The sequence below is a fragment of the Lontra canadensis genome, unplaced genomic scaffold, assembly GCF_010015895.1.
Source record: "Lontra canadensis isolate GAN:19392208 unplaced genomic scaffold, GSC_riverotter_1.0 scaffold3, whole genome shotgun sequence".
Classification (NCBI taxonomy): Eukaryota; Metazoa; Chordata; class Mammalia; order Carnivora; family Mustelidae; genus Lontra; species Lontra canadensis.
In genome coordinates this window covers 31,548,479-31,573,574 of record NW_022630997.1, presented here as the reverse complement: position 1 = coordinate 31,573,574, position 25,096 = coordinate 31,548,479, and the positions used below count along the sequence as shown (strand labels likewise).

General features: G+C 38.2%; 1 protein-coding gene across 2 annotated transcripts in view; it reads left to right on the top strand.

Moving 5' to 3' along the window:
- Positions 1 to 20,124, top strand: part of BMPR1A (bone morphogenetic protein receptor type 1A) — a 135,352-nt gene extending 115,228 nt beyond the window's left edge. For both annotated transcript variants that reach the window (XM_032838304.1, XM_032838305.1), the window contains 8 exons: positions 1,369 to 1,465; positions 1,628 to 1,727; positions 10,267 to 10,411; positions 13,983 to 14,175; positions 15,660 to 15,957; positions 17,561 to 17,736; positions 18,978 to 19,108; positions 19,196 to 20,124. In XM_032838304.1, the coding sequence (XP_032694195.1) occupies positions 1,369 to 1,465; positions 1,628 to 1,727; positions 10,267 to 10,411; positions 13,983 to 14,175; positions 15,660 to 15,957; positions 17,561 to 17,736; positions 18,978 to 19,108; positions 19,196 to 19,321 (1,266 nt within the window). In that variant the 3' untranslated portion in view covers positions 19,322 to 20,124. The remainder of the gene's footprint in view (positions 1 to 1,368; positions 1,466 to 1,627; positions 1,728 to 10,266; positions 10,412 to 13,982; positions 14,176 to 15,659; positions 15,958 to 17,560; positions 17,737 to 18,977; positions 19,109 to 19,195) is intronic.
- Positions 20,125 to 25,096: the final 4,972 nt, after the last annotated feature.

Here is a 25,096-nt window from a genome sequence, read left to right as displayed (position 1 = left end):
GAGGACCTGTTGCTGTGTCCGGGAGAGCAGCTTCCACGTACAGTGCTGATCTGTGCCCCTCTCCTGCTCTCTCGTCAGCAGCACATTCGTTGCTTGGTGTCTGTCCTCTAGCAGTGCCGCAGAAACCCTTTCTTGGTTTTTCTTGACGTTTTCTCTTCTGCAAGGCTCAGATCATTTTGGTCGTTAGCCTTCCTGAAGCTGTTCTTGGAGCTTTGCAGCCCTTGTACTCATCTTCAGTTAAGTACTCTTCATTCCATCCTTCATGTAAGTGTCCTCGGGCTGGGATGATTTCAGAGTCACCTGTATAACTCCTGAATTGTCTCTCTCTTCTCTTTTTATGATCATTTACAAATAAAAATTGTTTTAATGTTAAAAATTCAGTTACAGTATAAAACTTGAGCTTTTGAAAGTTTCCAAATACTCTTGACCCACTTTCCCTGATAGAATCTCAAGTCATAGACTCCTGAAGTCTTTCTTTCTGGCCATCTGATACTTAAGAATAGTATGGTCAATTTCTGCTTATATTGTTGCTACTTGTATAATGACAAGTAATTCCTTTCTGTTACTATTTTGGTCCAGAATGGCAGTTTTCCCAGGCAGTGCTGAAATGTCAGCATTTGAGTTAATAACTTGTCAAGTACTGTACCAGTCAAGTCAAACTTCACACATAATTGTTGGTGTCTGTTCTCATGGCTACGGTGTTTTCCTGTGCTCATTTATTGACCTATTAGGGACACATCTCATATCTGGTTGGTAGACTCTAAGAAACTCAGAAAAATGGCTTCTATATTTTGCCTTTGTCCTCACTGCATCTGCTTCAACTTGCTTCTACGTGGGGTTCATTAGTCTCAGTGTAGTTGTTGTAAGCAGACTGTGCAGTATCTTCTACTGACTCAACCACTCTTCCTGATGTCTCTTTTCTTTAGACTGGGACACCCTCCACCTACGTAGTTTTGGTATTGTTCTGCGATCCTGTGTACCCTACTAGTTCATCATTATGATAAAACGTCTTATCCATGTTTTTTAAGGAAAAGATACATTTTTACTGAAAACAAATGAAAAGGAATATATTAAGATAAGCCAAAGTTTTAGTAAAAAATACTTAATGAACTTTTGTTTGTAATTTATAATTCATTGTTCCAACACACCATCCACATTCATACGTTCTCTTTAGGAAAAATAGTTTCACAATCTTCACTATTTCAGCACAGATTCTAAGTTTTCAGTAATTTTTTTTTACACATAAAATTTGGAGGTCCTATTCTTTCAGCTGAATTAGAAATTATACTTATGAATATTTAAAAAAAACCTCATTATCAACCTTAAAATATCAAGCCATTTTTAATTTTATTATTACTCTTCCTCTAGGATTCACCAAAAGCCCAGCTACGCCGGACAATAGAATGTTGTCGGACCAATTTATGTAACCAGTATTTACAACCTACACTGCCCCCTGTTGTCATAGGTAGGTTAGCCGAAAAGGGTGTGATCATGATTTTCAATAACATATTTTCTCTGGTTTTTACAATAAGCAAGCTTTCTAGAATTTAACACTACAAATTATTTTCCCCTTTAATATGTGATAGAAAGACAATATGTATATTTCATTGTTTCCTTCCCTTGTCAGGTCCATTTTTTGATGGCAGCATTCGGTGGCTGGTTGTGCTCATTTCTATGGCTGTCTGCATAATTGCGATGATCATCTTCTCCAGCTGCTTTTGTTACAAGTAAGATAATTATTTTGATATGAAATATTTTGTTGAATATTAGATATGAGCAATTATTCTTTAAAAGCCAGTGCAGGGGCACCTGGGTGGCTCAGTGGGTTAAAGCCTCTGCCTTCGGCTCAGGTCATGATCTCAGGGTTCTGGGATCGAGCCCCGCATCGGGCTCTCTGCTTGGCGGGGAGCATGCTTCCTCCTCTCTCTCTGCCTGCTTTTCTGCCTGCTTGTGATCTCTGTCTGCCAAATAAATAAATAAATAAAATATTAAAAAAAAATAAAAATAAAAGCCAGTGCAAAGAAATTACTGACCGTTGAATACAATTCAGATGCCATTAGCTTATATTCTCTGGTTCTATCTTCTTTAGGTTATAAGCTCCTAACTAAAATATAATTTTCTTAAGGGAAAAGAGGAGCTTACTACTAATCAGTTAGTTGAACCCAACTCTACTTCTTGCTTCATTCATGAGTGCTTATGATTTTTCTTATTTTTAGACTATTGAATGTTGAAAATCTGTCCCAAAAAGCCAACTACATTATCATTCTTAAGTTATTTGTGCCTTCAGAATTGTTTGTGTTTAGTCATGATTTCCCGAAAGAGAAGAGTAATAATAGGAGGGGATAAACTTCAGTAATAAAGCATTATCTTACTGGTATGTGGATAGACCGAGAGATCAGTAGAACAGGTTATTAGACCCATAAACAGACCCAAGAATATAAAGAAATTTGGTATATGGTAAAGGGAACATTTCAGATCACTGGGGAAAAGTTGGATAATTCTATACATGGATTTGTAGTAGGTAGCTACATGGAAAAAGATGAAGATTTTTTTTTTTAAAGATGAAGTTTAAGGGGCGCCTGGGTGGCTCAGTGGGTTAAGCCACTGCCTTCGGCTCGGTTCATGATCCCAGGGTCCTGGAATCGAGCCCCACATCGGGCTCTCTGCTCGGCAGGGAGCTTGCTTCCCTTCCTCTCTCTCTGCCTGTCTCTCTGTCTACTTGTGATTTCTGTCAAATAAATAAATAAAATCTTTAAAAAAAAAAAGATGAAGTTTAAAATGCAGTTTAATCAGTTACCTACATTGGAATAAATTTTACCCAGATTAGAGCTAGATATATGTAAAATGAAGTGATTAAAGCACTGGAACAAACCATGGAAGAATTTTTAAAAAATGATCTCAGAATGTGGAAGCCTTTTCTGAGTCTGACACAAGACTGAAAAGCAAAAAAAAAAACACACCCACAGAAAACAAAACCTTAAAATTAAAAAAAAAATTGTGTCAACTACATAAAAATAAAACTTTACTATGTGGCAGAAACCAACCATAAACAGAATACAGTGAAAAATATTGGCATTTCATATTACAGAGAGCTGATTTCTCAAACATGGAGAGCTTTTATAAATCAAAAAGAAAAAAACCTTAGCAGCTCAGTGGGAAAATGAACTATTTACCTAAAAGGAAATACTTATAGCTCTTAAAAGCAAAATAAAAAGATGACACAAGGGGTGCCTGGGTGGGTCAATGGGTTAGAGCCTCTGCCTTCAGCTCAGGTCATGATCCCGGGGTCCTGGGATTGAGCCCCGCATTGGGCTCTCTGCTCAGCAGGGAGCCTGCTTCCCCCACTCTCTGCCTGCCTCTCTGCCTTCTTGTGATCTCTCTATGTCAAATAAATAAAATCTTTTTTAAAAAATGACTCAAGAATACTCAGAATATGAAAAATATAAATTAAAGTCATACTGAGATACTGTTTTTCACATGTTATACTGGCAAAAATCTTAAAAGAGACAGGTTGAGCATACTTACTGTTGCTGCCTCCAATAAAAAAAAGCAAGCAGTAAAGAGTTTTGAACTTCTTTGTCCAACTAGGATGAGGAAAACAAGAGATAACAGCAAAAAACTTTGGAACTTGTGAAGCTTTTGGATGAGTAGTAAGTGACTTTGCAGATCTTAAAAATCAGACTCCTAGGCTAGAACTTTGAGAAAGTAGCAACCAGTTTATATCTTAGAATTCTCCAAGAAACTCAAGAATTGGCAGTACTGGTTATCTCTGGAAGTAAAGTTGAGAGTGGCAGTAAAACCAAGAGGATTGCTTGAAAATCTATTTTTAGAAAGTCAGATGCTCTGTGTGTTGTGCAATACTGCATTAAGAAATCACTTCCAAACGCAGTGGCTTAAAACAGCAATTATTATCTCTCACTGTGGGTCAGAAACTCAGGAATGACTGTCTGGGTGTCAGGATCTTTCATAATGTCTAGCCAGACGTCAGCAGAGGTTGTGCTCGCCTGAAGGCTTTGCCTGGAGCTGGTCGATCACCTTCCAAAATAAAGGTAGCTCCCTTCTCAGGCTCACAAATTGGCAGGAAGCCTTAGTTTCTCTGATGGTGAGCCTCTCTGCAGAGCTGCTTGAGTGTCCTTGCAGTATGAAGCCTGGCTTTTTCCTCCTAGCGTGACCCAAGAGATCAAGGTGGAAACTGCAAATCTATATACAATCTAAACTCAAAGGATACACCATCATGGAGCGCCTGGGTGGCTCAGTCGTTAAGTGACTGCCTTCAACTCAGGTCATGATCCCAGGGTGCTGGGATCAAGCCCTGCATTGGGCTGCCTCTCGGCAGGAAGCCTGCTTCTCCCTCTCTCACTCCCCTGCTTTTGTTCCCTCTCCCGCTGTGTCTCTGTCAGATAAATTTAAAAATCTTAAAAAAAAAAAAAAAAAGTTACACCATCACTTCTGCCACATTCTGTTGGTCACACAGGTCAATCTTACTGTGTTATGGAAGGGAACTAAACAAGGACATGCTTACTGGGAGGTAAGGGTTGTTGTGGGCCATCTTCGATGGCAAGTACAACAGATATTGAGATTCATGACTCCTGTTCTGAGAGTCACTTCCCCACCACCTCCCTAACAGAAAGCTAGAAAGTATATTCCCTGGAAAGAACAAAGATAATATTCTTAGTGGTGGCCCCCATTATTGAGGGTGAGGTATTACAGTGAAAATATGGTGATAAAGTGAACATTTACATACTGATTGGTGGGCTCCTCAACTATGCCAGAATGCTGTCAGCCAGGCTTATTCAAATGACAGATGGGAAGAATCTTCTTGGGGAAATCCGTCCAGCCCAAGAGAAGAGACCTAAACCTGCTGACCTCAGTGGGCCCAATGAAATGGCCCAGGCAGTTATCTTACGTGAAGCCTATAATCAGTAAGCCCCGCTCACATACTGATAGCTGCCAGTCAGGCCATGAAACACACTAATCCCTGAAAAACAGGAGACAAATAAAGTGAGCCTTATGATTGCCTACCTTATTGCCCAGAGAGAATTTCTACCTATAGGACATGGGAGGAACCCAGGTGTAGTCCAGGAGGTTCTGACTCCAGGAGATGTAGCTGAGTCTGGAGTACGAATAGCAGTTATGGTTCATAGGACAGAGTACTGGAGAGGAGAGTGCTTCATAAGGAAAGAACTCTGGATATCTGCACAGGGTTCCTATCAAATATTCAGCTGAATCTTGAGCAGCATGTACAAGTGAGGAAACTACCCACAGGGGTTTTGCTTGATAAAACTGAAGAAAACATTGTTCGATGCTCACACAATTCTGAGAATAGTGTCTGTTCCCACCAGCTGTGAGACTTGAAAACTTAATAATTCACAGGGCTTTGTTTAGAGTACTCATAGGGGTCTTGGTTCATTCAGTATTGGAAATAATTAGCCCTAGAAGAAACATGACACTGGTCCCACCTCAGAAGGATTGTCCTGTTTCCAAATAGCTGCATCCTAGAACATAGTTCAAGAATATTTAAAGGAAAAAAAAAAAAAAAAAAAAAAAAATAAAAGAAAAAAAAAAAAAAAAAAAAAAAGAATATTTAAAGGAATACAAAAGTACTCAGCACCCAACAAGGTAAAATTCACAATGTCTGTATCCATTCAGCTGTCACCAGGCATGCAAAAATACAACCAATACAACCAATAATGAAGAATCAAAAACAGCATGGTAGAACCGATCTAAGTTTTAGAATTAGTAGACAGGGGCATTAAAATAGTTATTACAACTGTATTTTATATGTTCAAAAAGTGAAATAGAGACATAGAAGATACAAAGACCCAAATCAAACTTCAGGAAATGAAATCTGTGCTGAGATGAAATGTACGCTGGATAAGATTAATGGCAGATTAGCTACTGTAGAAGAAAATAGGATCAGGCATGAAGACACTAAACAAATGGAATGCATGGGTGGCTCAGTTGTTAAGCATCTGCCTTTGGCTCAGGTCATGATCCCAGGATGCTGGGATCAAGCCTGCTTCGGGCTCCCTGCTCAGTGGGGAGCCTGCTTCTTCCTCTCACTCTGCTGCTCCCCCTACTTGTGCTCTCTCTCTCTCTCTCTCTCTGTCAAATAAAATCTTTTTTACAAGAAGAAACTAAACAAACTAAACTATTAAAAAATAACTTAAAAAATGAATTAGGCACCAGTGAGTTGTGGGACTTCAAGCAGCCTAATGTGTGTGTGTGTGTGTGTGTGTGTTGAACAGGGCAGGGGTTAGGGGCACCGACCCCTGTGCAGTCAAAAAGATTTTATTTGGCAGAAAGAGAGAGAACAAGCAGAGGGAGAAGAAGCAGATTTCCCGCTGAGCAGGGAGCCCAGGGCTCAATCCCAGGACCCTGAGATCGTGACCTGAGCTGAAGGCAGAGGCTTAACCAACTGAGCTACCCATGCGCCTCTTTCCTTGAGCACTTTAAAGCTGCTGCTGCTTTATGCATTGTTCCCCCTGAAAAGTCAGCTACCACCCATTCTTACCTTTCTTCTTCTATACCTAATCTACCCTTTTCCTCTGGCTGCATCTAAGATTTTTTTTTCTTTATTACTGGTTTTGGGCAATTTGATAATGATGTACCTTGGTGTAGGTTTCTTTGAGTTTCTTGTACTTTGGCTCTATGGGTTTACAGTTCTAATTAAATCTGAAAAAAAAAGTCTTGGTCATTTTTCTTAAAATATTTCGCTCTCTCTCCTCTCCTTTTCTTTGGGAACTCCAGTATATATAGTTGACACTTGAACAACATGGGTTTGAACTGCCTCAGTCCATTTACATGTAGATCTTTTTTCAATACAGCATAGTACTGTAAATGCAATTTCTTTATCTCGTCATTTTCTTAATACATTTTTTCTCTAAGAACTTACTCTATTTTAAGAATGCAGCATATACTACACACCGGATAAAAAATATGTGATAATCATGTGTTTGTTTTATTGGTAAGGCTTTCAGTCAACAGCAGACTAGTACTTGCATTTTGGGGGAGTCTGTTATACATAAATTTTTTAAAAAAATAGATGAGAGTAGATCTTGGATAAAATTAAAAACAAAGTTCTAGGGCGCCTGGGTGGCTCAGTGAGTTAAAGACTCTGCCTTTAGCTCAGGTCATGATCCCAGGGTTCTGGGATCGAGTCCCATATCGGGCTCTCTGCTCAGCAGGGAGCCTGCTTCCCTTCCTCTCTCTCTACCTGCCTCTCTGCTTACTTGTGATCTCTGTCAAATAAATAAATAAAATCTTATAAAAAAAAACAAAGTTCTAGAAGTGTTATAAAGGTGTGGGTGAGTGTGGGAAGGATGGGCTGTCCTATAATGGTCAGGGTTTGTAACAGGTATAACCTTCAAAGAGGAGGTCAGTAGAGCATTCCGTCAAAATTCCAAATTCAGTTCTAACTTCTAGCAGTTTGCATACAGGTATGCCAAAAACTTTTTTCATTTTAGCCTTATATGATGTAAAACTAGAAACAACATAAATGTTCCTGGTGAAGGAATGGTTAACTGCAGTACAAGGGACTACTGTTCCGCCATGAAAGGAAAAGGAGGCCCTTTATGTACTGCTTTGGACTGAGCACCCGGATAGGTTGCAAAATGAAAAAGCAAGATGCAGGACAGTATTTACGTACACTACCATTTCTGGAAAAAAAACAAGAAAAATGGGAGGTGAACAGCAATGTATGTATTTTTATCTAAATAGACATAAATGCTCCTCAGAATATTACCGAAGAAATTGTGGAAATAGTTCCAGTTCCAGGTTTTTTCCAGTTCCTCCCTGATGGCGCAGGGAAGGGCAGGAGGAAGATTGTTGATTGCATGTACTTTTGTGCCTTTTAAATTTTAAACCATTTGAGTCAATTACCCATGTAAGGTTTTAAAAATAAAATTCAAAAATGGCTAAGTATATTGGGCTATCCAGAGAGAAAACAAATCTGACTTGACGCTTTCTGTAATTTCCATCCTTTACTGTAAGTGCCAAATGGGTTAAAGGACTAAATGAGAGAATCAGAATTTAAACACCCTTAAAACGTGCTAATGATGTTAGGGTTGAGAAGATGGTCTTAAGGCATAAAAGCATGTATCCAAAAGGGAGGAAAAACCACTACCGTAAGTGGAATGACAGGATACTAACAGACTGAGAAAAGACTCTTGTAGCATAATTATCAGATTTGGCATCCAGATTACATAAGGAATTCCTAATGAATCATTGAGAAAAAGAGAGAAAACATCCCTGTTTAATAGCAAGAGTAGGCACTTCATAGAATAGGCAAAAACTATGATGAGCAGTTCAAAGGAAAAAAATGAACTATAGGAAAAAATATGAACAGTCTAAAAATGTGCTAGTTCCAAGTTTGCACTAGAATATGGGGAAATGCACAATGTGATATTATATTTTATAATACATTAAAAACATAATAATAGTATTATATATAGTATAATATATAGCATAGTGTCTAATATACATAATAGTAATAGTATAGTATATACTATATGTTCTATATATGTTCTGCATATAGTATATACTATAATAGTATAATATATGTTATATGTTTCTACTGTAATTATATCAATGCATTTATAATATAAAATATATAAAATATAGTATTGTAAAGTATAAAATATTTTATGGCATAATATCATTACTATACTTTATAAATTATTCCACTTTGGAGAGCAATTTAGTGATATCACTAAAATTGAAAGTATGTCTACTTTTGAGGGGTGTCTGGCTGGCTCATTTGGTTAAGTGACTGCCTTCGGCTTGGGTCATGATCTCAGGGTGCTGGGATCAAGTCCTGCATTGGGCTCAGTGCTATGCAGGGAGCCTGCTTCTCCCTCTTCTACTCTTCCTGCTTGTGCTCTCTCTGTCTGTCAAATAAATAAATAAAATCTTAAAAAAAAAAAGTATGTGTAACTTCCAAGAAATTCTTACACTCCTGCTCAAGAGACTGGCACAAAAATAATTTTTGTGTTACTATTTGTATTAGCAAACTTTCGGAATTAACAAATATGGCCGTCAGAGTAAATTGTGGTAAATTTCTAACAAGAACCCAAGGCACCATTTAAATCATTTCTCTGGCAGAAGAGTAATGATGGAGACCATGGCTCCCAGACCCAGTCTGGGTTTGGATCCCAGCTTCACCACCCAGTGGTGTCTGACTTGGGACAGATGATGAACCTCTGGGCCATGGTTTTCTCACCTGTAAAACAGGAGCAATAGTATTCACCTCTTAGGAGTTTTGTAAAGATGAAGTAAGTCTTAGAACAAGGCCTGACACACTCAGCATCAATAAACATGAGCTCTTGTTTTTAAACACGTATCGGCATGGATAAGTATATAAGGAAGTTTGTGTGTGTGTGTGTTTTTTTTAGAAGGATATCAAGTAAATACAGCATATGCCATTCGAGTCCATTTGTATCCAGAGAAACAGTGTTGTTTATGTGAATATGTACATCGGTGGTAGATAAATAGGAAGAGGATGTAACAACCTTTCAGGATGGTGTTTGTTTCTCAAAAGTAAAGGAAGGAAATGGAACTATCAGGGAAGTGGAAGGAGCTTCAAATATTTCTAATGTTTATTTCTTTAAAATAAATATAATGTTAATATTTATTCAGTTTAAATGGTCTACATGTGGGTGGCAGTTAAATCTCTACTTTCCTGTATGTTTGAAATATTTCATAATCTGAAATTGTAAGAAGAGAATCTTCAAAACTGTCAGAATGAGTTCAGAGAACTTATTTGATTTCTTTGCATAAATTCCTTTTCCCTTCTTTAAAATGGAACTATATTCATTGTTCATTTTGACACAACAAAATTCAAAATACAAATTCAAATCAAAATGCTCATGTAAAGTAGGTGAGTACTCCAGCATCCCTGGAAATAACTGTTATTTAGAACTTGTTCTGTATCTCTTCTGATCTTTTTAGACATATGTAGATATATATAATTTTTAAAAATTATATAGCTAGGATCACACTCTGCATGCTGTTTTTTAATGTTTTTTTTTTTTCACTAGCCAGTGCACTGTAGACATCTTTCCATTTTAGCGTGTACATAGAACTCTACCTCATAAACTCAATTCTTGGACTTGACTTTAACAGAAGAGATATTATCCTGTAAGACTAACTTGGATGTGATCCTATCTGAAGGAAAGATAATGGTATCGACAACCTCAAGATTTTTCTCACCCTAGAATTTTGTAATTTTGGAATTTTAATGTAGGTTATTTTCTGCTTTTTTAAAAGACATTATTGCAAGAGCATCTCAAGCAGACGTCGTTATAATCGTGATTTGGAACAAGATGAAGCATTTATTCCAGTTGGAGAATCATTAAAAGACCTTATTGACCAGTCACAGAGTTCTGGTAGTGGATCTGGGCTACCTTTATTGGTAAGATAAAATGTCATATAAACATGAATGGTTTATTGGTACAGAATGTGTCCTTATATGATGGTAGGCAGTGTAATTGTTACAGATTAGGGAACATTACTTAACACATTTTTTTCCTTCCTCCTTATTTAAAAAGATGGCTGTAGTCATGCAAAAAGAATCCGTTAAAAATAAGAACTAAGAAACAAGAAAAATAGAATAGGCCGGAAGATAGAGCCACAAGCAGTTAGGAGAGAAAATGTGATCATGCAGTGCTGTATAAGTGCTAGCGTTAGCTCGTGAGTTTTGCTTTGAACAGCCAACGTGAAGAGGAGTCAGGTATAAATTCCTTGAACCTAAGATTAAACTCATTGGTTGAGAGAAGTATAACTATTTCAAATTAATAAATGCTAGATATCAGACATATTTTTAATTGTTTAATTGTATTTGTTTAAATATACTGTTCTCTAATTTTTAAATTTATTGAATTAAATAATTCTGTGATGAATTAGAAAAGTAAAAGTAAAACTGTCTTCATGAGCAGACAGCATGATTATCTACAAAGAAAAATTTCAAGGATTTTACCATAAAGCTACAACAACCACTAAGTGAGTTTATCAGGGTGACAGACTATAAAGTCACTCTACAGAAATCGTTGAATTTAGGTATACTGGCAACGAGCAGTTAGGAATTAAAATATTAAAAGCAGTATCATTATAAAATAGCTTCAAAAAAGTCAAATATTTTAGAATAAGCTTAACAAAATTTATGTAAGACCTGTGCACTGAAAATTAGAAAACATTGCCGAAAGAAATTAACAGAGCCCTAAATAAGGGGAGATGTATATCCTGTTTGTGAGTCAGTAGACTCAGTGTTAAAATTTCAGTTGTTGTAAGTTGACCTACAGTTTTCATTCAATCCAGAGCAAACATTTGTAGAAATTGATAAACTGATCTAACATTTATGTGGAAACGCAAAGGACCTGGAAGAGCCAAAACAAAAGAACAAAGAGGATTCACTGCCTGATTTCTGGACCTACTGTAAAGCTACAGTAATCAGTTTAGTGTGGTCCTTGAGGATAAGGATAAATGCATGTGTCAGTGGAAGAGAATGTCCATAGAAATGGACACAAATGTCACTTGAGAGAATGAAGTATAGAAATGGACACAAATATCACTTGATTGGGGTGACAGAGTAATTCAGTGGGGAGAAGACAGTCTGTTCCACATATTATGCAGGGAAGATTGAGTATCCTTTTCCCAAAAAGTGTATCACGACCTGTATCTCCAGATATGAAATTACCTTGAAATGGGCCATAGACTTAAATGTAAAATGTAAAGTTAAAGTGTAAAAACCTTTAAAAGAAAATGTTTTAGAAAATCATTGTGACCTTGGGTTAACCAAAGGTTTCTTAGGACACAAAAGACATGAATCATTTTTTAAGATGATAAATTAGGCTTTCTCTAAATTTGAAATTTTTCCTATTCAAAAGACACTTAACTTAAAGGAAAAAATAAGTCACAAACTGGCAACACAGATCTGAAAGAGTTTGTGTTCGTCTACAATTCAGTAATAAGACAACTCAATTTTTAAAAATGGACAGAAGATTTGAACAGATATTTCCCAAAATAAGAGAAAGGAATGGCAGATAAGCACATGAAAAGGCAGGAAAAAGCAAATTCAACATCAAAGCAAGACGCTGCACATCCACTAGTGTGACTAAGACTGAGAATATTACATGCGGAAAAGAATATAGATCAGCTAGAAATCTCATACATTGCTGATTGAAATGAAAATATTTCGGGCACTTTGGGAAGCTGATTGACAGTTGACTGAAAGGTGAAGCATATACTTTCTATTACCATGAAGCAGTTCTTCCGCAAAGTATTTACAGAAGAGATCTGCATTCATTCAGTGGAACATTCCTCATCAATAAAAAACTACTGATACAGGCAACAACAGTACAGATGAATTTTGAAGTATTTTATGCTAAGCGAAAAAAGCTAGACGCAAAAGACTACGTATTGTATGTTTTCATTTATGTGATATTCTAGAAAAGATAAAAAATTGTAGGGAAAGAAAACAGATCAGTGATGCCACGGCCTGGGGGTGGGTGGGGAGGGGATTGACTTAAAGAGGTAAAAGGGAACTTTCTTGGGTGATGGAAACGTTCTGTATCTTAATTGTGGTGTTGGTGGTTACATGACCGTGTACACTTATCTAAACGCAATTGTCAAAGAGTGGATTTTGTTATATGTACCTTATACCTCAATAATCCTTTCCTTAAAAGTTACAAAAGGATTCTGAAATAAGTGATGCATAAAGTCAGTCAGTTTAGGTATGCACAAAATCTAGTTCATTTTAACTGCATTTCCAACTTGGACCTTGGGGTTCTTCTTAATTTAAAATGGCTGCTAGTGGTTCTGAAAATGAAAAGTAGCAATTAATGTGTATCTCCGAGTCAACAAAAATTAATGAAAGCACTTACTACATTTCAGGTGTTCCCCTAAACAAATCCCTATATTCTGTGAGTAGGAAGGAATAGAATTCAAACAAATCCATATATAAATAATAATAAAATTATAATTGTGATAAGTGCAGCAGCTGAAAGGTATACGTGTGCTATGAAGGTGTTCCACAGAGAACCCTCTTAAGTAACAGAAACTGCACATGCCAAAAGACTCTGAGACGGGAATATGCACAAGTGAATTGTAAAAGCTGAAATAAGGTGAATAAGAGGGGTGAGGGCAGGTCATGATAGCAAACGATGAGGCTGGAGAGTCAGGTAGGGGCCAGATCATGGATGGTCTTAATGACTTGAGTGGAAGATTTTTTTTTTTTTTAAAGATTTTATTTATTTGACAGAGATCACAAGCAGGCTCCCTGCTGAGCAGAGAGCCAGACGCAGGACTCAATCCCAGTCCCTGGGATCATGACCTGAGCCGAAGGCAGAGGCTTTAACCCACCCAGGCACCCTTGAGTGGAAGATTTTTAACTATCATTTAGATCTTGCTGCATAGTAAAGCACTCCTAAGTTTAGTGGCTCTAAGCAACGAACATTTATTATTTCTCATGATTCTGTGGGTCTGCTGGGCAGTTCCTTTTCTGGCCCTGCTCAGCTAGAGTTAGATGGTGTAGATCACGGACACGGCTGGTGGCTCCCAGGGTTTCATTCACCGGTCACAGAGTTCTCCAGAACAGCAAGGAAGGGCGGGCCCCAGAGCACAAACACTTTTCAGGTCTCCACTTGAATCACATTTGCTGTCGTTCCATTGCCAAAAACAAATCCTGTGTCCACGCCCAGAGTCTGCAGAGGAGACTACCCAAGGGTGTGTGGACTGGGACTGGGAGCGGAAGTATGTTGACCATTTCTGCCAACAGTCTGTCACGTTGACTAACCCGTTAGTGTGCGATTTCACAATATATTTTATGTTGTTTCGTCTTCTTTTAAATCCTTTATGAATTCTACCGTTGGGGTGGGTTGGTTGTACATCCCGTCCTTTTTGATGGGACAGGCCATGGGCCAATTTCTCGACCTCAGCAGTTTCTTTTCATCAAGAACGGCACAAACATTTTGCTTTTCTCTATGAAGGTTCAACGAACTATTGCCAAACAGATTCAGATGGTTCGGCAAGTTGGTAAAGGCCGGTACGGAGAAGTGTGGATGGGTAAATGGCGTGGTGAAAAGGTGGCAGTCAAAGTGTTTTTTACCACCGAAGAAGCCAGCTGGTTTCGAGAAACGGAAATCTATCAGACTGTGCTGATGCGCCATGAAAACATACTTGGTGGGTACATGTTTGGTTTCGGCAGATCCCATATTCCAGCAGGGTTAGTGGGGTGCAGTGGAAGCCTGCCACACAGGCTATGAAAACATACGTGAATTCCATTATGTGCATCTGGCTCAAGGAAACCCAAGAGAATACACAGTTTAAATACAAAACAATCCTGCATGCCCACCAACAGCTTTATTTACTCTCCAGCTAGGAAAACAATAGGGAGTTTCAAATTGGAAGTATTACTAGTTTATTGGACTTACTCCTAGAGTAACACAGCCCAAGTTTTTTAAAGGTAATTTAAGCAATTTTCTAATGTAACTTTAACTATACATGCTTTTTGCCTTTTATAAACTGAATGCCCCTCCCCACTTTATAAAACAGAAAAATAATTAGGTATGATTTGATCGGTAGAGTACAGAAACTCCTCTAGCTTCCCTGACTTTTCAGCTACTGTTTCCCTACCCTTTAATTTAGAGAGTGCATAGCACATTGCCACAAGTATTCTAGACACTTAACTGTTAGTTTCCTAAGGGCTGTCACAACAAATTACCACAAACTGGGTGGCTTAAAACAACAGAAATTTATTTTCCCAGAGTTATGGAAGCCAGAAGTTTAAAAGGAGGGTGTCAGCAGGGCCATGCTCTCCGAAGGCTCTAGGAGAGGCCCCTTCCTTACCTCCTCCCCCCAGCTTCTGGTGACTGCCAGCAACTTTGGGCACTTCTTAGCTTGGAGATAATGCTCTTACTCTCTGTTGTCCCATGGCCCTCACCCCTTTATGTCCACATTCCCCTTTTGTAAGGAAATTGGTCATTGAATTAGGACCCACCCTAATCTAGTATTGACCTCCTCTGAACTTGTTTCTATCTACAAAGACCCTACTCCAAAGAAGGTCACATATACGGGTACCAAGTGGACATGAATTGGCATGGTATGGGAGGAATGTATTATTCAACCCAGCACTTACTGACCTTCTTCTGAAGGGAAAAGGGACAAGAAAAGAAAGAAAAGAGGCCAGTATCATGGCCCTGCTTATCAGTGAGCCAGATAGAAATGCAGATGTGCTGAGGCTTGATGGGCAAATGGTACCTGGCTTAGGAGCAAACTTGTGGTTGAACATTTTAACTCTATTACTTTAATGTGTTCACTTTTCAGTTTGAAATTGAAAGTTCTTCCACCTTCCGTTGTGCTTAGAGAATCATGGAGAGGGACAGCATTTCCCCAGGCTATTTTCTGATACATGATTTTTTTCTTAGACATAGGATTGTCATTTTCATGATTTTCATTAAGATTATTTTAAATATACTGCAGAAATGTAGAGTTGTCTGTGTAAATGGCAGGAAAGTATGGTACACATTCAAGAGATTTTGTTAGGCAAATTAAATTTTTGTTATCTGTACAAGATACCAAAGTTATCTTCAGTATCCTGAATTAGCATTCAGTATTCTTCTTGCCCATCTCTGGTAACTAATCCTTTAAACCCATTAATTGAACAGGTTTCATAGCAGCAGACATTAAAGGTACAGGTTCCTGGACTCAGCTCTATTTGATTACTGATTACCATGAAAATGGATCCCTCTATGATTTCCTGAAATGTGCTACACTAGACACCAGAGCCCTGCTCAAGCTGGCTTATTCGGCTGCCTGTGGTCTGTGCCATCTCCACACAGAAATTTATGGCACCCAAGGAAAGCCTGCAATAGCTCATCGAGACCTAAAAAGCAAAAACATCCTCATTAAGAGAAATGGAAGTTGCTGTATCGCTGACCTGGGCCTTGCTGTCAAATTCAACAGGTAAGCGGTTCTTTGCCTACTATTTTGAAATTGTTGGACTCTCCAAAAGATATTTGCCTATTTGGATTCAGGATAGTAGAATTCCAAACATGTTTTTGGGCTTATCTGGTTATATAAATAAATAGTTGGGATTTTTTGTCTTGGTGTTTTGTTTTTCTGTTTTTTAGGGTTTTTGTGTTTTGTTTTTTTACAAAACTTGCATCCTACTCTACATAATTCTTGATTTCCTGCTTTTTATTGTCTTAGACATCATTCTGTTGCTTCATTCTTTGAAACAGTGTTGATGCAATTTTCCATTATGTGGATGTTCTGTGACCCAACTGATGGGCATTAAAGTTGTCTCTATTATTTGAAAAATGCCTTACTACACGTTGTATTTTACCTATATGTAATATCCTTGACTGCTTGTGTAAGTATTTGTTCGTGGTGGATTCCTAGAGAAGGGGCTACACAGAGTATGTGCCTGTTAAAGTCCAGTATAATTGCAAGCTCTCCCATAAGGAAGTGTTTGTCAGTTTAAACTCCCATAAACAGAATTAGAAGTATGCATTTTTCCATCACCACTTGAAATTGTTGATATTTTTTATGTAGAATTATCAAATTTTTAGGAAACCATTGAAGCTTTTATAATACTTTTAAAACTCAAGGATACAGCAGCCATGAAATGAATTTCAGAATTCATTTCAGGTTATAAAATAAGAGTACTTTCTAGCTGTTACACTGTTCTGGTCCTGTTGTTCTTTATTGTTGTGGTCCTCATTGGCTCAAATACTCATCAGGTACTGTTTAAGAAAATCTAAAATACATTACACTAATCTTGGCTTCAAAGTAGTTTCCAGAACCCGCCAGAATTGGGTCCCAAGTAACAAAGCATTTATGTCTTCCAACTCTAAAATTTAGTCCAAAAATTGAAACCAGTAAACGCCATTTATTACTGATTGTCAACATGATTATGTAAACATTACTGACAACAGAACTAAGTTGGTTGGACCCAAAAAGAAACTGTAATCCTGTGTTACAAAGGCAGAGTTTATCATATGAGAACAGTAAAGGCAGTGATTCCTCTCAGTTTAGTTTTACATTTGCTTGTTCTGGGACATAATTATCTACTGTGCTTTTTTCTATTCAGTACCGTCCTTTTTCTTAAGAGAGGCACTAAACATGTCTGGTGACAGAACTTAAACTGATGTGAGGTGTTTATTGTCTTTATCCAGGATAATATGAATATTCATACTTCGCTTTTCACTGCAGACAGTAATGATTCTGATTAGGTGCTGTCCCGGACCCTGCTCTGGGGTGTTGTATAATCTGTAACATATATTAAAGAGTATATTACTTTGCTAAAATCTGGGAAATGCTAAATTTTAAGATTTTATCTGGTCCCAGAGAATTCGGTTAAGGGAATGTTGAGATATAAAATTGGTAGATAGGTAGGTAGATTTTTTTTAATTTAATTTTTTTTTATATATTTATGTGGTGTGTGTGTGTGTGTGTGTGTGTGTGTACACATGGAAGGAAGAGTCTGACTTACAAAATGAGACAAAAATACAAGATAAACTGTTCTGTTCCTGGCCATCAACCTGAACACTGTCTTCTCTTTCAGTGACACAAATGAAGTTGATGTACCCTTGAATACCAGGGTGGGTACCAAACGCTACATGGCTCCGGAAGTGCTAGATGAGAGCTTGAATAAAAACCATTTCCAGCCCTACATAATGGCCGACATCTATAGCTTTGGCCTGATCATTTGGGAAATGGCTCGTCGTTGTATCACAGGAGGTAAGACTTCAGGTAGTGGGTTTCCAGTTACGTTTGTATCCTCATTATTCAAAAAAGGAGCAGCTCCATTTATATGACTTAGATGTCACATATGTCAGGGATCCCCAAGGCCACTCCCAGGTTCTGTGATTTCACTACAAGGACATACAGGTCTCAGCATATCATTGTCCTCACCGCTAAGATTTATTACAGTGCGAGGATACAGATACAGTCACCCAAGGGAAATGGTACATGGAGCAAAGTTCAGAGGAGATCAGGCACAAGCTTCCAGAAGTCCTCTCCCGATGGAGTCACAACAGGATGTGCTTCAGTCCTCCAGGAGTGAGTTATGACAACATGTGAAATGTTATCCAGAAAAGTTCATTAGAGACCTAGTAGCCAAAGATATTTTTGGAGGCTGGTCGCGTGGGCACCCTCCACCTAGCGTGTACCAGAATTCCAGACCCCTAGAAGGAGAGCAGGTGTTCAGCATAAACCATATTGTTTGTACAGATAGTCTAGGCACAACAGTGAGTGACCCTTATCATTTAGGGAAAGTTTTATATGAGTGTGTAGGTAATTGTTTGCCCAGCAAGTTCCCAGATACCGGCCCAGTGCCAACCCTGCAAGCAGGCCTTTTCAAAGAATAGCACTCTCCAGCCTGCTTTGTTACCTCTTTTCTGCATATCATGTTGTCTTTCTACTGCAGAACGAAATAAGGCAAAATAAAAAACAAAAACCACATTCATTAGTAAGAACAATTATGTATATAAGTAATCAAATTAAAAATTGAAGGGGCACCTGGGTGGCTCAGTCAGGTAAGTGACCGGCTTTTGGTTTCAGCTCAGGTCATGAGCTGGTTGGGAGATCAGACCCACAGCTGGCTCCGTGCTGAGCATGGAGCTTAAGATTCTCCCTCTCCCTCTGCCCCTCCCTGGCTTGCTTGCTGTCTTGTGTATGCGTGCATGCAAAATAAATAAATAAAAATTTGATGGTAAATGAGCACTTCACCTTACTTTTCCTAAGGGATATAGGTAGGTCCACAGGTATGATGGGGACCGTGATGGAGGTAGAAGAAATAATTAGGCACAGAAAAAGGGAAGAAAACACATTTACTATTAAAAGTGAATCATTCACTCTATAATTCTCTTCTTTATTTAGGAATCCATTTTAACTCCCATAGTTCAGTAAGAGGTGCTGAGTAGGTTGATACATTTTGTCCAGCCATTTTTGTGCCCACTGTGCTTTCTCACTCCCTGCAGGGATAGTAGAAGAGTACCAGTTGCCATATTACAATATGGTGCCCAATGATCCATCATACGAAGATATGCGTGAGGTTGTGTGTGTCAAACGTTTGCGGCCAATTGTGTCCAATCGGTGGAACAGTGATGAAGTAAGTGGAGCTCCATCCCCTGAGGAAGGGATTGGTAAGTGTTGTCAAAGATCTTTATGTGCTCACTACATTCTCTTTACTTTTCAGTGTCTACGAGCAGTTCTGAAGCTCATGTCAGAATGCTGGGCCCACAATCCAGCCTCCAGACTTACAGCTCTGAGAATCAAGAAAACACTTGCCAAGATGGTTGAATCCCAGGATGTAAAGATTTGACAGTGAAACAATCATGAGGAGAAATTCTAGACTGCAAGAACTGTTTTCACCCGAGGAATGGGTGGAATTAGAGTAGAATAAGGATGCTAACTTGGTTCTCAGACTCTTTCCTCACTACACCTTCACAGGCTGCTAATATTAAACCTTTCAGTACTCTGTAGAATAACAAGCTGGGAACTTCTAAACACTTCGTTCTTTATATATGGACAGCTTTATTTTAAAATTGTGGTTTTTGATGCCTTTTTTTTTTATTGGGTTTTTATGAACTGCATCAAGGCTCCAATCCTGATTATTAATGTCTCCAGTTAAACTCTGGGTACTGAATTTCCTGTTCATAAAATGGTGCTTTCTGTGAAAGCCTTAAGAAGATAAATGAATTCAGCAGAGATGGAGAAATACACATTTTTGCCTTCTACCTGAGGAAAATTAATCTGTGTTCTGCCTTTGTAAACAGCCTATGGATTATGATCTGTTCGGGGTACTAGTAGTTTATGATAGTTTGTCATGCTTTGATATTGGTACGTGTGTGTGTGTGTGCACGCGCACACATGCGCACACCAGGATTCCTCTGCTGCCCTTTGAATTAGAAGAAAATAATTTATGAATACACAGGAAAATGTTGGTGGCTGTTGGTTTTGTGCTTTAAAAAATGCATTATCTGACCAAGATTCTCCAATCACATAAAAGCCATTTATTTACCTTGCAAGTGAGCTAGCTTCTCTGCCAACTTGATTTTTTAACATAAAGGCCAAAAGTTTAAAGTGTCTGTAAATTTGGACTGTTTTCTTTCATCACCATCTTTCCCTTCCCTTCCCTTCCCTTTCCTTCCTTCCTTCCTCCCCTCCCTCTCTTCTCCCCTCTCCTCTCCCCCCTCCTTCCTTCCTCCCTTCCTTCTCTTTCTTTCTTTTTGGTAATTCTTTCTTTGATCATGAAAAGCATCTTATCCAAAGTTGGAACTTCCGATGCCATGAACCTTCTAAAGAAAACACTTCTTATTGAAGTGAATTATTAATTACTGCATTTGATAGCAATGTAAGTGCCTATAATCGTATTCTATATTCTTTATTCTCAGTAACTTTTAAAAGGGAAGTTATTTATATTTTGTGTGTAATATTGCTTTATTTGCAAAACACCTTCTTTACAACCCATATTTTATATATGTACACACATTCATACTGTAGAAACCAGCTCTCATGTGTACCTCATATCCCATTCTTAAGGGAAGAAAATGAAAAGATCATCAGAAAAAAATGTTATAAAGTATAAGTACTTACAAATTGTCAGAATTAATGCATTCAAAGGAGTATATCAAATGTAGGCTCAGGCATATACTTTCATTAAGATGACGTCATCTCAATTTTTCTTTATGAAAGGATCCTCCAGTTAAAAGTTTCTATATCAGAGCTGATATAAACTTATCAACAGCTGTTTGGGGCATTTAAATCATTTGGGATTTTTGGTTTTATGATTTCTGTTCCATAACTTGTGAAGACAATGAAGAGTCAGGCAAAAAAGTTCAGTATCTACTCATTATCTGTATTTATACCATATAGCTGTTATTCAATAAAATGCTACATATTTTATGGATGCCATGTTATCCCAAGGAATAATTCTGATTTACTTAAACTTACACTTCTCCAATGCCTTCTAAATATTGTCTTATCCTGAGCGAAGAACTCATAGGTGCATAAAGTGAAGCAGTTTTCTTTGAATGTAACATAAAATAAATGTGATTATATCACAACATAGTTAAAAATCTTTAAAGGGGAGGAATCAAGAGCATGTACCATCCATTACCAAAAGCCTGACTGGCATTTAAGGATGAAACTCTTAACGGTATTTATAAATCAAACTTCACAGATTTGAAATCTGCTTTCATGGTCTTGACTAAGCTTAGTAATTTTCATCTAACATAATTAAAGTTTGAAGTGTTCATGAAAATAAGTAAATGTACATATTGATAGTACCCAATAACATGTTCTTTCAGAATTTCCTCCCTTATACTGAGAGAGAGTCTAATCCATGTTGCCTTGTGATTTAAGAACACTTCTGAGCTCTGATCTTAATCTAAGGTTAATCTTGCTTTATTTTTTATTGGCTAAACTATAAGTCCTGAACATTATTTGTCAACTTAATAGCAAAGAACATATGTAAAGAAAGGCAAACTCTATTCTTAGAAATGTTGAAATAGTATATGGAAGCAATTACATATGCTTTTCTTCTGTTCAGAGCAAAAATGTAATACAACTTTTAAAAAGAATCTTGTATCTCTTAAACTGGCTCAAGATCAAATTTGATAATAACTTATTCCAGGCAAGATTTTATAAATTAAATCACTTGTGTTTCTTTTCATACATGTTGTTTGGATATATTGCAAACATCTAAAATAATCTCAACAGAAATACTAATTGATTTTTTATAAAAAAATATTGTTACACTGTTTAAAGGGGTACTGTTTATTTGCGTGGGTCAGGTGTTAAAATAGGGTAGCAGTTCATTCATCATCTTGCCTCAGTGCTATTATGAGAGTCACTGTGAAAACTGCAAAGAACCGACATGTTCAGGAAGATCGAATTAAATCTTGGGGAGCAGCATACAAAGCCACATGTAATGATCATCCCATAAGGAAAGTATGTGAATACTGCTTTACAGAGGATTAAATATTGTAATTTTAGCTCATGCTCTGTACTATGCTTCCAGTGGAATTATTTAAGCCCTTTTAGTGACCATTGTCCTTGCCCATTTAAAAACTAAAATGTAGTATATATTGTATAAAATGAAAATATCATTATAGCTTAATTAGGGAAGTTGTACATAGACATTGAAAGAAGGGTTAAAAACAGTTTTATTATGCAATTGTAAAACACCAAAAATACAGATTCATCTTTGATATGTAACACACTAAATGTATTTTGTACAGCATCTGGTTTAAAAGGTGCCTTATTAAGTTTACCATTAATTGCTTTGTTCTATATATAGATTACATCCAATGTATCATTTTTAAGTAAATAACCTTATTTTAGTATACTTTAGTGATGTGTTTTGTGATACTCGGACTGTATTGTGTATCAGAAGTCACATGTCTGGGGAGATTTTATAACAGATAAGTTTGTATACATACATTCGTCCCTGAGATGTGCATTTCAGCTATCAGAAATCAAGTGTGGAACACATGGCAGGTAAGTGACGGCACACTCTTTCCTTTGTGTAGATAGAGCAGTTAAAAACCTATTAGAGTGAAAAGTTTCCCTTTTAAAAAAAATTAATTCTAAAACGTACTGATTGCAGAAATTTTGGAAAACACAGGAAAGATTAAAGAAGTGACTAAAATCCCTCACAATTCTTGCCACATGTACCCCTATTTACATTTGAATGTTTCTAGTCTTTTTTTTCTGGGGCATTTTTTTTTTTTTTTTTTTTTTTTTACAAAATTTTAGATTATAGTATGTCCTTAATATCCATTGAAAAATGTAACTTTAGGGGCACCTTGGTGGCTCAGTGGGTTAAATCCTCTGCCTTCAGCTTAGGTCATGATCTCAGGGTCCTGGGGTCGAGCACCACATCAGGCTCTCTGCTCAGCGGGGAGCCTGCTTCCTCCTCTCTCTCTGCCTGCCTCTCTGCCTACTTGTGATCTCTGTCAAATAAATAAAATCTTAAATAATGTAACTTTAGGGGCACCTGGGTGGCTCAGTTGGTTGAGCGACTGCCTTCGGCTCAGGTCATGATCCTGGGGTTCCGGGATCTAGTCTTGCATTGGACTTCCTGCTCGGTGGGGAGTCTGCATCTCCCGCCGACCTATCTCCTTTCATGCTCTGTCTCTCTCTCTCTCACAAATAAATAAATGAAATCTTAAAAAATATAACTTTAAAAAATTAACTACATAATATCCTACCAAGTAGATGGAACAATTTTTTTATAATTCCCTTTTAATAATTGTTATTTCCATTGTTTTAAAAATATATATAATGAATGTATTAAACATCCTGGTACATACATCTTTTAAAACATAAATTTATTCTCTTAGATTACATTCCTAAAAGTGGGACTAGTGGAGATGAACTTGTAAAGGATTATTTAAGATGAAAAACAGTCTAAGGTTCTTGGTAAGTGTGGCCATATTACTGCCCAGAGGGTTTTCTGGGCACATTTCTACTAGTCGTGTCAAGAGAGTGTTCATCTCACGACTTGGGCTGGTCATGGCTTCCAATTTCCTTTCTCTGCTAGCATAGCGCCTGGTTTCTTGTCCTGTAACTGGTTTCTGTTACCTACAGTCATGGAGTCCATTTACCCTGCTTTACGGTGTTCCAGCTGCAGCAAGTGCTTTGTGAGAAGCTGGAGCTTCAGGGCTGAAAGGCAGCTTTCCCTCTGTTCCCCCACAGTGTCCTCTCCCCTCCTGCACGTAGTTTCACCGCCTATCAGAGCTGTTTCCAACTGTGCATAGATTCAGTCAGCAAACCTCGGGGTGCCTTAGGCAGCTGGACATACTAAATTGTAAAAATTTGGGACTCGTTGATGTCTCCCCCCCAAAAAATGCATGTTTGGGGATAGCTTGTTAACAGCGTCTTCACAGGAACCCCTATGCAGTGTCCCCGCAAGATGGTTTCTTGAAACAAGCATGCACTCTCATGCAGCCTGGTAAAGAACTGGGATTTCCTGGGCCTGTCAAATTACTTGCTAATAGCTTTCCTTCTATCCGTAAAAGGTTGACCCCAAACCTAGATCAACATATTCGTTTTCCTTCCCGGCATAATCTGTTACTGTCACTGATTAGTTGGAACAGTGATGATTTCCAAGGTTTCTTTAATATTAGTAGTAGTACTAATAGAGAAGACATTAAGAAATGAGGACAGTGTCTTTCCAGAATAATTCTTGTAGGTAATTTGAGGCAGATGCTAATTCAGCCATTAAGTCTTCATCCACTTGGAGAACTGTTTCCCTGCTGCTAGTGCACGGACCTTTTCTGGCGCCATCCTGAGATGCATGTTCCTACAAAGCCTTGCGGCAGCCCTCGAAACAATACAGGCCTGGCCAGGAGGACACGGCGCTCTGAAGGTGGCCCGTAGGTCATGGTGGGAGAGGCCACCTAATGGCAGCGGCACTGTCCTGGTTAAGGGGAGTTAAATATTGCGAGCTCAGGGCAAAGGCAGAAATAGGCAAGTCACCCAAAAGCTGGAAATCAGGAGGAGACTTAGAACTAGTTCATGAATGCCGAGGTATACATGCAAAACACGTCCGCTGGAAGCAGCAGCTGTGGCTGAAAGGTTCGTCCATCGTTGCCCTTGGAGGTGGAGACCGTGATTCTCGTTTTTAGATGGAATAGTGTGGCCTACCTGTTACTCCTCTGAACTGTATCTTCTTGGCCTTTGTCCCCTTACTTTTACTCTGAGTGTTTCGTGAGGCTTTAACCCACTGAGCCACCCAGGCGCCCCTCCTGTCCTTTTTCACTACCCAGTTCAACCCGATTTTTTTTTTAAGATTTTATTTATTTGACAGAGATCACAAGTAGGCAGAGAGGCAGGCAGAGAGAGAAGGGGAAGCAGGCTCCCTACTGAGCAGAGAGCCCGATGAGGGGGGCTTGATCCCAGGACCCTGAGATCATGACCTGAGCCAAAGGCAGAGGCTTTAACCCACTGAGCCACCCAGGTGCCCCTCCAATCTGATTTTGTAATGGAGAAGAGATGTTTGACACACGTTGGATACCTAACTACCAAAACACAAACATGTCCTTACAACTAGATGGCTGCTTTCTCAAGCCTGTTGGCTCTAGGATCTGTA